The sequence below is a fragment of the Chrysochloris asiatica genome, unplaced genomic scaffold (genome assembly GCF_000296735.1).
Source record: "Chrysochloris asiatica unplaced genomic scaffold, ChrAsi1.0 scaffold00014, whole genome shotgun sequence".
Classification (NCBI taxonomy): Eukaryota; Metazoa; Chordata; class Mammalia; order Afrosoricida; family Chrysochloridae; genus Chrysochloris; species Chrysochloris asiatica.
This window is the reverse complement of record NW_006408532.1, coordinates 8,136,621-8,148,228: the sequence shown is the minus strand read 5'-3', so window position 1 is coordinate 8,148,228 and position 11,608 is coordinate 8,136,621. Positions and strand designations below refer to the sequence as shown.

Here is an 11,608-nt window from a genome sequence, read left to right as displayed (position 1 = left end):
CCCTGGCAGCAGGCCCTCCAGGGTCCTGGTTGAGGGGCTAGCTCAGCCCTTTGGTCCACTTTGTTCATTAAAATTAAAACAAGAAAAAAAAAGGCTCCACTTGGTGACTTGGGTATGTAGACATCTTTGCTTCGACCTTCTGTCCGTCATTCCCTTCAACCTGCAAGGCATCGTGCAGGCCAGACCTGGAAGCTGGACCCAGCCACACCCACCAGTCATTGTAGCTTTGTCCCCAATTTGCGCTGTCTGTTCCTGAAAAATGTGGATGGGGGTCAAATTCAGAATGGCTGGAGCTTAGTGACCCACACACTGAGTCCCTCTGTCACCAAGCTGTCCCTTCCCTACCCACAGTACCAATGAAATGGGCAACTGCTAGGCTAATCAGAGCTCCTGCCTGGGAACTAGAGCCTGGAAACCTAGAGATGGTCACTCTTTCTGGTCAGTAGCCCTGAAGCCTAGTGAGTGAAGCTATGTGGTTGGGGTTTGGGGGCACAGGGGAAGAGGGAAAAAGGTATGTATATGGATCAAGCGGAGAAAACAGAGGTAAAAGGGTCCTGGCTGGATTCCAACTAATCATGGGCGTTCCCCTTCACGTAGATGCATATAAGTAGGGTTCTGTTATTAGCAACCAAAATAGAATCATAACAAGCTTTCTTTTCAGGAGGTATGCAAGCAAAGACTGGAGAACTACTGATGGAGGTTACAGAGGGGCGGTAAAGTCTGGTGGTGTGGCTACATGGCTAATAGGCCGAGGAACCTGGAGGGGAGCAGAGGAAATCACTCCTATTCTCAGGAGATGGGAGAGCTGGCTGAGGCTCAGAAAGGAGAAAAGGGCTTATCTAGGGTCCCAGAGTTAAAATCCAGAAACCTAACAGTGACTCATAAGGCCCTGCATGATCTGGCCCCAACCTTGCGGCACCCGCTTGCTCCTGGCTTCCAGCCCCACATGCTCTGTCTGTTCAGTGGGCTCATCAAGCTTCATCTGCCTCAGGAATGCAGTACATTGCGGTATCCTCTGCTGAGAACACTCTCCTTGCCAGCCCTCAACTGCCTCAGGCCTTCTGTGAAGTCCATCCCTGGCCCAAGCCCCACACTGTGTTCCTGTCACAATTCTCAAGGTCCATGGCACTGATCACACAGGTGATCATTCTTGTGTCACCATCTGGCCACATCTGTCTGCCTTGTCTGATGTGAATACCACGAGGGCAGGGACTGCGGCTGTCTCACTCTGCACTTAGCCCCAGCATGAAGCCTGGCAGAGTTGAGTACACACTGGGGCCTTGGTAAATGAAGGCTGGTGGCAACTAGCCAGGCAGAGCAGGGCAAGGCAAGGTAGGGCTGGCTGCTCTCAGAGCCAAGGGGAAAGCTCAGATGGGGCCAGCTAGGTCTTTCCATCACTCATGGGACTGCCCTGCCCTAACCCCCTCAAATCCCTTTTCCTCACAGATCTGGGGCTTTACCCTTAAGCACATTAGGATCATTTGGACCATGCTGCTTTAAACACATTTCCTGGCCAATGCTATGGTCTCACCCCACCTCACACCCCTCCACCCCACCCTATGGTTCCTTTCACTGGCTCCTTGGAAAATCTTACAGGGCCTCCCTCCTCTTCTACCCTCTGGAGTCTAACCCTGCCTCAGCTCCCCACAGCACCAAGGAAGGAGCCACCCCTCCCTTCACTCCTACAAGTGCCCAACCCAGGATTTGGGGTAAGTGGAAAAGCAGGTCATGAGTTAGGAAACTCCAAAGCCTAGCTTTGCCTCAACTATTCTGAAGAACCATGGCTATCCCCTCAACTCACGGTGCCTCAGTTTACTCATCTCTAAAAAGATGTCTGGACTAAACCCCATGGAATGTCCGCACACAGGCACCCTGGGAAGCTCCACTGTTCTGGTCTCTGTTTTGGGGCTGTAGAGGTTAAAAGCACAGGTTATGTATGGGCCAAACAGCCTAGATTCAAGCCTAGTCACTAGCTGTCAGACCTCAGGCAGGAGGCTTTCCCTCTCATTAAGCCTCAGTGTTCTCACCTGTAAAATGGGGACCATTATAAGGATCCCATGAGGCTCTGAGAGAAAAGTGAGTAAGCAGGTGCCTGGCTCTTGAGGAATTGTCCAAAAAGGGGGCAGTGGCGAGGCTGGGGTGGGCCCCTGAACTTACCTGGCTTCTGCCCGGGTTACTGTGTACTCAAACCAGAGCACATTGGGAATGAGGCTTGTGTCTCGGATTAGGAAGAACTCAGAGATAGGCCTGGAAAGAGATGTCCAGACAGGCACGGCCATGTCAGAGCCAGAAACTGTCACCAAACCAGATCCCCCAATTTGTGCCTGGGACCAGTGCATCTCACCCTAGTGCCCAGGAAGTCATGGAGTAGTCCTGACACATCAGCTCTGGTGAGGGTTCCACCCCCCATGGTACACACAGCCCCGCATGACTTAACTCAGACTGCTTCCTAAGTCCCTGAGAACCCAGCTGAGGATAGAGGATGGGAGCCTAACTGATGGGCCTGAGGAATCCCTCTCTCCTCAACATCTCTGCAGCAAACCCGCCAGAGGAAGTGGAAACCAAGTAAGTGGGAACTGCAGCCTGATGTCCACCAGCAGCTGGGCAGTAGAGCCCTGACAGGGAGATTTAGGCTGGGGTCAGGACACCGGGGTCCTCCTCCTGTTAGCCCTATCTGCAGGAAAGGACAGACGCCATGGTGCCCAGGAAAGTGGGAGGGGCAGCAAGCAAGGCAGGAGGGAGTTACCAGGCTGCTATCCTGGGGAAGAGCGGGGTGAGGACCTCCTGGGTGAAGATGAACCAGGCGATGGCCATGAGGCTCCCGGCGATGCCCCCATAGAGCACCTGGCTCCAGGTGTGGTACAGCAGGTAGACCCTGGGCCAAGGCCAGAAGGGAAGCTCATGAGAGCCAACCAGAGAGAGGCCTGCCCAATCCCCCACGCCCAAGTGCCATCTTCCCAGGGACCTGTGTGAGCACATGTGGAGATAGACAGATAGGACACAGGATCCTGTGAATGACCTCCGACTGACTTCCAGGAGGAGGCAAGGTTTGGGCCCCAACAGGTGCTCCCTTCTCGAGAAGTAAGAGGGAAGAGTGGCTCAGCTGGGATCTGCCTCGCCTTCAGTCCAACCCTTGAACTCTTGAGTTCATCTGCAAGGGGCTCCTCCAGGGTTCTGGGAACAGATGGCTGAAACATGCAGGTATCCCAGAACCTCAGCCAAGAAAAAGAACAATAGCTAGGCTGGAAGGAACAGCTGGAACCTGTACCTTTAAAGCTAAAGGCTAGGACCCTTGCCCCTGCCCTCCCTCCTCTACAGGCTCTAGGACTGGGTCCACACCAGGGACTCCAAAAGAGAATGCAGTCCAATGCAGAAAGACCGCAAACGGGCAAAGTATATGTTGGGGAGCCTTCCCCATCCCCTGTACCTGCTGTAGGAGACTAGAAAGGCTGCAGTGAGGAGACCCAGGGAGAGCACATGCCTCCATAGCAAGTCCAGGAACCTGGCGTTATTCGTTTGGTGCATTCTGGGAAAACAAGCCAGTCATACAGCCTCAGCTCACGTAAACAGTTCCTGGACCCATCCAAACACTCACTGGGCACCTTCTACCTTAGCTCCAGCTTCTTCCACATCTAGAGGAAGTCAAGCCCCCAGGTATGTCCTAAGGGTTAACAGTGGTCCTTGGCATAGCCTAGCCTGAACAGTACAGGGCCACCCCAGTGAGGATACATGCTTACCTTAAATATAGGAAGAGGAAAGAATAAACAGAGAAGAACCACATAAACTGGGAATGGCTGGAGGGCATCCCGTACTTAGTACCCACTGCCGTGTGGGGGCCTGAAAAAAAAAGGAGAGCAGGGCATCATGGGAGAATTCAGGCCTCCATAATACCATGACCTGTGGGATGCCCCTGCCCCTACAGACCAGGTCCTACCTCCACAGGGCCGTGGTTCCTGGATGACGTGTTTGATGAGCCAGTTAACCCCCTCGTTCAGTCCCAGACCCCCGAGAAATGAGATCTGCTGGAGAAGAGATAGGATCAGTTGGGCCGCCACCAAGTCCCAAAGACCCTGGCCTCTGACTGAACCACCAAGCCCAACTAGTAAGTAAATCTGGAACCAGCCAAGTTCCATACTATACCTAAAAACAGGTGGAAGCTAGAAATGAGAAAAAAAGCACCTGGGAGTTACTGGGGACCAGGGGTGTGTGTGTGTATGTATGTGTGTATGTGTGTGTGCGTGTGCACAGACTCACCGTGTGTAGCTCCCGCTTGAATATGATTAGGGTCACAAATCCAACAATGACAAACACAGGGCTGAGGCTCAGGTAGGCAAGGAGGTGGCCTGAGAGATCACCTGGGGAAAACAGGGAGAACGAGATGAGGCGCAGGCATCCACAGAAAAGTAGCTGCCCCAGAGTTGTCAATTATGGCCTGAGCCAGAAAAGGGGTCCCCAACAGGGCAGGCAGCCAGAGATGTCTCAGTCTACCAGCTGGTTATACCAACCCAGTCACAGGCATAATATGAAGGCATCTATTTACCAATCAAGGAGTCCTGGTGGCTGTGGATTAAGCATTGAGCTGCTAACCACAAACTTAGCAGTGGCAGTTCAAACCCACCAACCACTCCAAGGGAGTAAGATGAGGCTGTCTCCCATAAATATTTATAGACTTGGTCCATCTTCTGCCTATAACTGACTGGAATACCTAAAATGGGGCTACAATGTGCCCAGTGAAGGAGGCTTCCTGTGGAGCCTCTGCATTACTTAAGTCCATAGGTGAAATCCTGGACCCCATCCAGAATCTTCTGAGATGGGAAATTTCCACTTGAAAGGACAAGCAGATCAGCCTGGAGCGGCTAGAAGAACAGAAGATACTTCTTTAAAGAAAGACCAACAGAAAAAATACAAAACAATAGAGGCATTCCGACTGATTACTATAACAACAAGCAAGTTACTCACCCAGGAGACATCAAGCCAAGTTGTCGGGTCCCCTCAGGGCAAACCCCCTTCCAAGACTAAGACTCAATGGGAATACACGCTCTGATTGGTGACCGAGTTCCTCATTGATAAGGGAAAGTAAGGGAAAAACAGCAATGAAGCTGAAAGCTAAGCCCTACAATGTTCAATAAATTCCTTTGAACCTGGGTGGAGACCTGGTTGGCCAGCAGTGTGGCAAGACCTGGGGACTCTTGGGCCCAGAGTCAGTGACATAGCCATAGAGGACTAGAGTGGAGAGTGAAGCATTCAGCTGATATGAAGAGAGGACATATGCATAAGAACACCCACACTTGCAGATAATACTCACTTGACCTGCCTTCAATGACTGGATGATCAGAGCTCAACTAGAAGAAGAAAGAAGACGAAAAAAAGAGCAATCTGATACAATTTGATGAACTTGACCTACACCTATGGATGCAGTAGCTCAAAAGAGGGAACAAATCTTTACAGAGAGGATCATTCCTACCCCTGCCATAACAGAGTAAGCTGGGATGGGCAACTTGGACATTGGCTACCCAAAATGGGGGGGGAGGGGGCTATAAAGGCAAGAAGTGACTGGCTTACAAGCTTTCAAGAGGGAGCGTAGATCCAGAGGGCACAGAGGAAGGTAGAATCTCCACTGAGTAGTATCCAATCTGTCTAGGCAGAGCTGATGAAAGGAGATGCAGATAGGTCTCTTATGATACAACAGTGAATAATTGTTATCAGGACTGATGGTGAGGGTTGGAAATATAAAGGTAGATGTTTTGTAGCAAAAGGAGGGGAGTGAGTGCTTTGTAGTCTAGGAGCGGAGGTCCCTGGACCATCAAGGGAGAAGAGCGGAGAGAGGGACCCTACCCAGAGAAGCAGTGACACCAGAAATGGAGGCAGAGACGATAACGTAGAGAGATGGAGCAAATGGGGACTTTAGACCCAGAGAGGGAGAGGGGCTGTGTGCTGACAATCAGGGGGCAGGCTTTTAGGGTATACCCTTTGGTTGGTTGACGATACATGAAGGGGACTGTAATCATGACAATGAAACAATATACGATAGGATGAACATAAAGCTAATATTCTGCCATGTAAACTATTATATAATTCACAATAAAACATTAAAAAAAAAAAGAGAGAGAGATACAGACTTGGAAACCCTATACAGGGTCACTGTGAGTCAGAATCAACTCAATGACAGAGGGTTGGGTTGGGTTTGGATTTGGGTTTTATTTACCAAGCATTAAAGTTTATACAAAGGAGTCCTCGTGGCACTGTGAACTAAATATTGGACTGCTACTTCAAGCTCAGCAGTTCAAACCCACCAGCTGTTTCATGGGAGAAAGATGAGGCTGTCTGCTCCCATAAAAATTTACAGCCACAGAAACCCTAAATAGGGTCACTGTAAGTTGCAATTGACTAGGTGACACTGGGGTTTGGGGGGGAAGGTCATACAACAATCTCTAGTGGTGCACTGGTTAAGCACTCAGTGGTTGGAACCCACTGGTCATGCTCCACAGAAACAAAGACTTGCTGCTTTACAGTCTAGGTTTACAGTCTAGGAAACGCTTTGGGGACAACTCTACTCTATCCTCTAGGGTCCCCTATGATTGGAATTGAATTTAAAATTCATGTAAGTTTGAAGCAAGTGCCTTTACTATCCTCTAATCCACAGATGAAAAAGCTAATTCCCAGAGGGGTTACATGACTTGTCCAAAGTCATACAGCCTAAATGAGGTGGAACCTGGACTAAAATCCAAGTCTTTGGTCTGGTCCAGGGCTCTTAACCCACTACTCCCACCCAAGCAAGACTTGAACCAATGAGGTCGGACTCCAGAGGCTGAGCACTGTACTGGGGAGGCAGCCTGGAAGGCTTGGAGTCTGTAAATCCATGGGCTCTGGGTTTCTAGGTATGACTGGTGTTCTCTAAGCATCACACAGACTCAGGTCCACACTGAAGACTCCAACAGGGTCTGAGTTCTGGGGCAAAGGAGGTTACTCAGCCCAGTATGTCTGCCTGTTTTGTATCTCTCCACTGCTAAGAAATTGGTCTAGCCACCTGTTTTTCATTCCAGCAGTTCGAAACTACCAGCTGCTCACGGGAGAAAGATGAGGCTTTCTTCTCCTGAAAAGATTTACAGCCTCGGAAACCCTGTAGAGTGTCGCTATGAGTCGGAACCGACTTCACAGCACATAACAACAACAGTAGGCCTAGGGGAGTCCTGGTGTGGTGCTGTAGGATAAGCATAAGACTGCTAACAGCAAAGTCAGCAGTTCAAACCCACCAACCGCTCCTCAGAAATCCTATACAGGGTTGCTATGAGTCGCAACCAACTTGATGGCACTTAAAAAAACAGGCCTAGGAAAAAACCCTGGTGACACAGTGGGTAAAGGCACTGTGCTACTAACAGCAAAAGGTCAGCAGCTCACATCTACCAGCCACTCAAGGAGAAAACTGAGGCTCTCTGCTTCTGTAAAGATTTACAGTCTCCTCTCAACCACTCTTTAGGTCTGTAACAGAATTCACCCTCATGGCTCAATTTTTAGCCAAGCAGTAGACAGGTATATGGGGGGAGTGGGGGCAACAATATTAGTAAGGTATGTTCATCATGGAGTGTTCAACCATTAAAAAAAAAAAAAAGGCAACATTTTCCTAAGAGAAGGGATGGGAAGGTGGGTGGAAGAAGCAAGATAACTGTTGTTGCAGGGAAGGGATTGCAATCACTGAGATGTTGAATGTAAAGCTGATGATCTTGTTTGTAAACCTTTACTCAATTCACAATCAAAAGTTTAAATAAATAAAGATTGAGTCTTGAAAATCCTAGGGATTAGTTCTACTCTGCCTATAGGGTTGCTGTGAGCCAGAATTAACTCAGTGGCAGTGGGTTTGGTTTAGGTCTTTGAATAGACCTAGCACAGAGGCAGTATGAGGATCACATAGCACTTCTGAGAGACTCACTAAAGCCACTTTTCCCCTTGACCAAGGGCAGGACTGAGCCTAAATCCAATGACAGCATTTACCATCAGAGGCTAGCTCTGTGCAACTCTGGGGTCAGAGGGCACTGTACTTGCTGGCTGCATGGCCTCAGGCCAGGACTTTAACTCTTTGAGCTTCAGCTATTTCATCTATAAAAAGGGGATGTGAGTGTCTATTTTCTATGGTTGTGTGAGCATTTGATGAGATGGAGGTTGTGATGGGTCAGGTACCCAAAGCACTGCCATGCTGGGAAGACTCAATGTGGGAAATGGCCCTATCACCAGCCTGGTGCTCACGCTGGATTGAGCCCATCTCAGGCCTCACCACCTACTCAGGCTAGTGCTGGCTTGGGGATGATCTGGAAGAACTGAGCATCCATCTGGGTGATATCAACTGGACCTCCCGGGTACTTGGAGGACACTGAGCAAGGGTCTTAGCTTTTCTTGGCCTGTCTCCCTATCCATACAATGACCTGGCTCTTCAAGTCCTGAGATAATCTCAGCTTCCTAGCTGACCCCCCAGGGCCCTGGGCTGAGGCCTGGGAGTGGTTGGCTCCTCTAAACCTCTGGTCATCTCCAAGGCCCATCCACAGTTAGGGCCACTCAAGCTTTTCTGCAGATGCTGCTGTCAGTGGTCTGCCCTCTCCACTCTCTGATCCAAGCTCCTTCGTGGCTCTTACTGCTCTCCACCTAAGTCCAACTTGAGTCCAGCTCATCAGGCCCTGCACCTCCCCCACTCTGCCCTAGTTCCAGAGAATTAACACTAGCTCCCTGAATGCACCGTGCTCTGTCCTACTTTTTGATATTTGTGCACACCCATTTCCCCACCTGGAATGTCATATAGGTTAAGACAACAAATATACACGAAGTAGCTACCATGGTAGCAAAAAAAAAAAAAAAGGGACAGGCATATTCCCTGTCACCGTGGACCTCTTAGCCTAGCAGGGAATCTGTAATTGGAGCATCAGTCATGATATACTCATTAGTATAAATAGTGAGCTGTCAGGCTCTCCTTCTAAACGCCATAGACCCGGTACAGACTCTCAACACCATACTTGTCAGGAAACTGGGCTCCAAAATAATGTTAAGTGAATAGACAGATGAATGAAGCAACTACCAGTGTGATGAGGGCTGCAATGGAGAAGTGCACAGGGCAGCAGAACAGTATGCAGGGAACTAGCAGTATTTACCAGGGAGTTCTGGTGTGGCACTGTAGGATAAGCACTGAACTGCTAACAGCAAGGATGGCAGTTCAAACCCACCAGTGGCTACTCAGAAACCCTATACAGGGTCGCTATGAGTTGGAAATGACTCAATGGTACTTAACAACAGTATTCACCAGATGTCTCTAGATTCAGTCAGGTCCCTCCTCTGAGCATCCACAGTCCCTGCAAAGGTTCCTTCATCACAGCCTATGTCATGCTACTTGCAAGTACCAGGTTCCTTTCTGTGTTGCTTGTTAGATAGTAAACGTTATAAGAAACTACTTTCAGGACTTAGTCAAGTACCCCTCCCTCTCCAGGCCTCAGTTTCCCACCTCTAAAGTAAGGGTTTTTCATTAGCCCTGTGACAGTTTGGGGCCAGGTGCTCAGGAACTTACTGGATACTGGCTGAATGAATGAATGAATGAATGGTGGGCAGGCAGGTGGGAGGGGATCAGCCTCTGTCAGGGCCAGTATGGCCCTCCAGTTTAACCCAAAATACCCAGAACCAAAAATCCCTGGCATCCAGCCCTGAGGCCCTCAGCAGTGCTAGCTTCTCACATGCCTGTCCATGACAAAAAGCAGGAGCAGGCACTTGCTGCCATAACCAGGACTCACCCTGAACCCATGGTCCTACCCAGGGAAGGAAAGGTCGGGTTCAGAGAGTCCTGGGAAGGAATACCACTAACTGAAGTTACTGACTTTTATTGTGCACTACACATTTAGCTCTGGTAGCGTAATGGTTACTAGTCGAGCTAACCTCAAGGTCAGCAGTTCGAAACTACCAGCTGTACTGCGGGAGAAAGATGAGGCTTTCTACTCAGGTAAAGACTGACAGTCTCGGAAACCCCTCGCAGGGTCGCTATGAGTCGGAACCAGCTCCATAGCACATCAGCGCCACCACCACCACACACTGAGCTCAGTACTGCTCAAGTTTTGTTACCTGATTCTTACACCACCTAGCAGGGAGTTAATGTGATTAGTTCCAATTTAGAGATGAAGTTAACTGATGGACTCCTGGTGTGGCGCTGCAGGATCAGCCTAGACTGCAAACCACAACAAGTCGGCAGTTCAAATCCACCAGCTGCTCCTCAGAAACTTTATACAAGGTCGCTGAGTCGGAACCGACTTGACAACACAACTGAGGCGTAGTGTGCTGAGGTTACTTGCATCAGAACTTGAGCCCAAACTCCTCTGCCCGCAAAGCCCAAGCTCTGCACCACTTGTACAAGACTCCTAGTCCGCAAGCTAATGGAACTCCCAACTGGAAAACCCGAAGCTTCTCCAGTTATTTTTCACTGAAAGCCCTCAGAAGTCAAGATCCCTGAAGCTGCCTGCCCCCAGGACAAAGCCCCTCTACTGTGGAGCCTTGGCCTGTTCAGGGCGTGGCACTCCGAAGTCTTTCAAACAAAGAAGCTGCCTGGCCTCCACTTGTACACTGCCAGCAACGGGGAGTTCTTTCTCTTACAGGCACTGTTCACAGAAAGCAAACACCCCTGCACGGAGAGGAGTCCGGCCTCCCTGGCTACGGGAAGGACAGAGTAGAAGGGGCTACAGTTCAAGTCAGTGATCCTTTAGCGCATCACGATAGACCCCCGCCCCCCTACAGTCCACCCGTGCCCCGAGACCTGGGAAGCGCCCCGACGCGCAGCCGCAGAATGCGTGATCGAGCGGCTCACAATTTCGCCCAGCTCATCGCCACACCACCGCGCCTGCGCGGCGCGCGCGCCAGCCGAGCCCCTCCATGGTTCACTGTTTGACAGTTCTCACCCGGGTCCCCCGGCGTCCCCTTCTCAGACTCACGCGGGTCGGAGCGCGCGTAGCTGAGGGGCCAACCCCGGGCTTCGAGAACGCCGGGGACCCCTTTTACCTGCAGGATATTCGACGTGGGTGAGGATCACCGGCCGCCATGAAGCGGGGAGCGAGCACTGTCCGTCCGCTGCCATCTTACCCGGAGACCGGGCTTCGACGAACAGCCAATGGGGAGCCAAGGGGGCGGTGGTCCTGACCTATCACGCCGGGGAGGCACCGCGCACCCAATCAGAGGCCAATGTAGGTAGTAGAGCAACCATTCAGCGTTCAGGCCGTGTGGTTGGTCCGAACGACGAATCAGAGAGCGGGACCCCTAGGAGCTTGCGAGCCTACCAAACCGGTACTCAATCCAGGGCGAGTGAAGTTCTGGTCTTGGCCAATCAGGAGGGGGGAGGGTCCAACTCGGAATAGAGAGCCGAATAGCCAATCAAAAGGTGAAGTCGGCTCAAAATGTGGGCCGGACGGGCCAATCAAGCGATAGCTTGGGGGGCGTGTTGGGCTTTGGTGGGAGCTTTGGTTTAGCTGGGATCTACATCCCTGAGTGAAGATTTCTCCAGTATTCAGAGCTCATTCAGGGTGGTAAGACTTAGACGCCCGTCTGAGTGCATGCTCGAAACAGAGGGCCGTTTTCTACACGCTGGGGTCTGAGC

General features: G+C 50.8%; 1 protein-coding gene across 2 annotated transcripts; it reads right to left on the bottom strand.

The window, feature by feature from the left end:
• DOLPP1 (dolichyldiphosphatase 1) lies at positions 1-11,112 on the bottom strand. 2 transcript variants are annotated; one of them, XM_006834855.1, is made up of 8 exons: positions 11,017-11,112; positions 4,255-4,355; positions 3,935-4,019; positions 3,738-3,837; positions 3,428-3,526; positions 2,747-2,875; positions 2,158-2,247; positions 71-252 (listed from the first exon to the last, which is right to left on the bottom strand). In XM_006834855.1, exons 1-8 carry the CDS (start codon positions 11,090-11,092, stop codon positions 216-218), a joined length of 717 nt encoding a protein of 238 aa, XP_006834918.1. In that variant the 5' UTR covers positions 11,093-11,112; the 3' UTR covers positions 71-215. The 2 variants fall into 2 exon arrangements, with proteins under 2 accessions (XP_006834919.1, XP_006834918.1); XM_006834856.1 differs by lacking the exon at positions 2,747-2,875 and having other exon boundaries at positions 1-252; positions 11,017-11,105.
• Between the last annotated feature and the right edge of the window lie 496 nt (positions 11,113-11,608).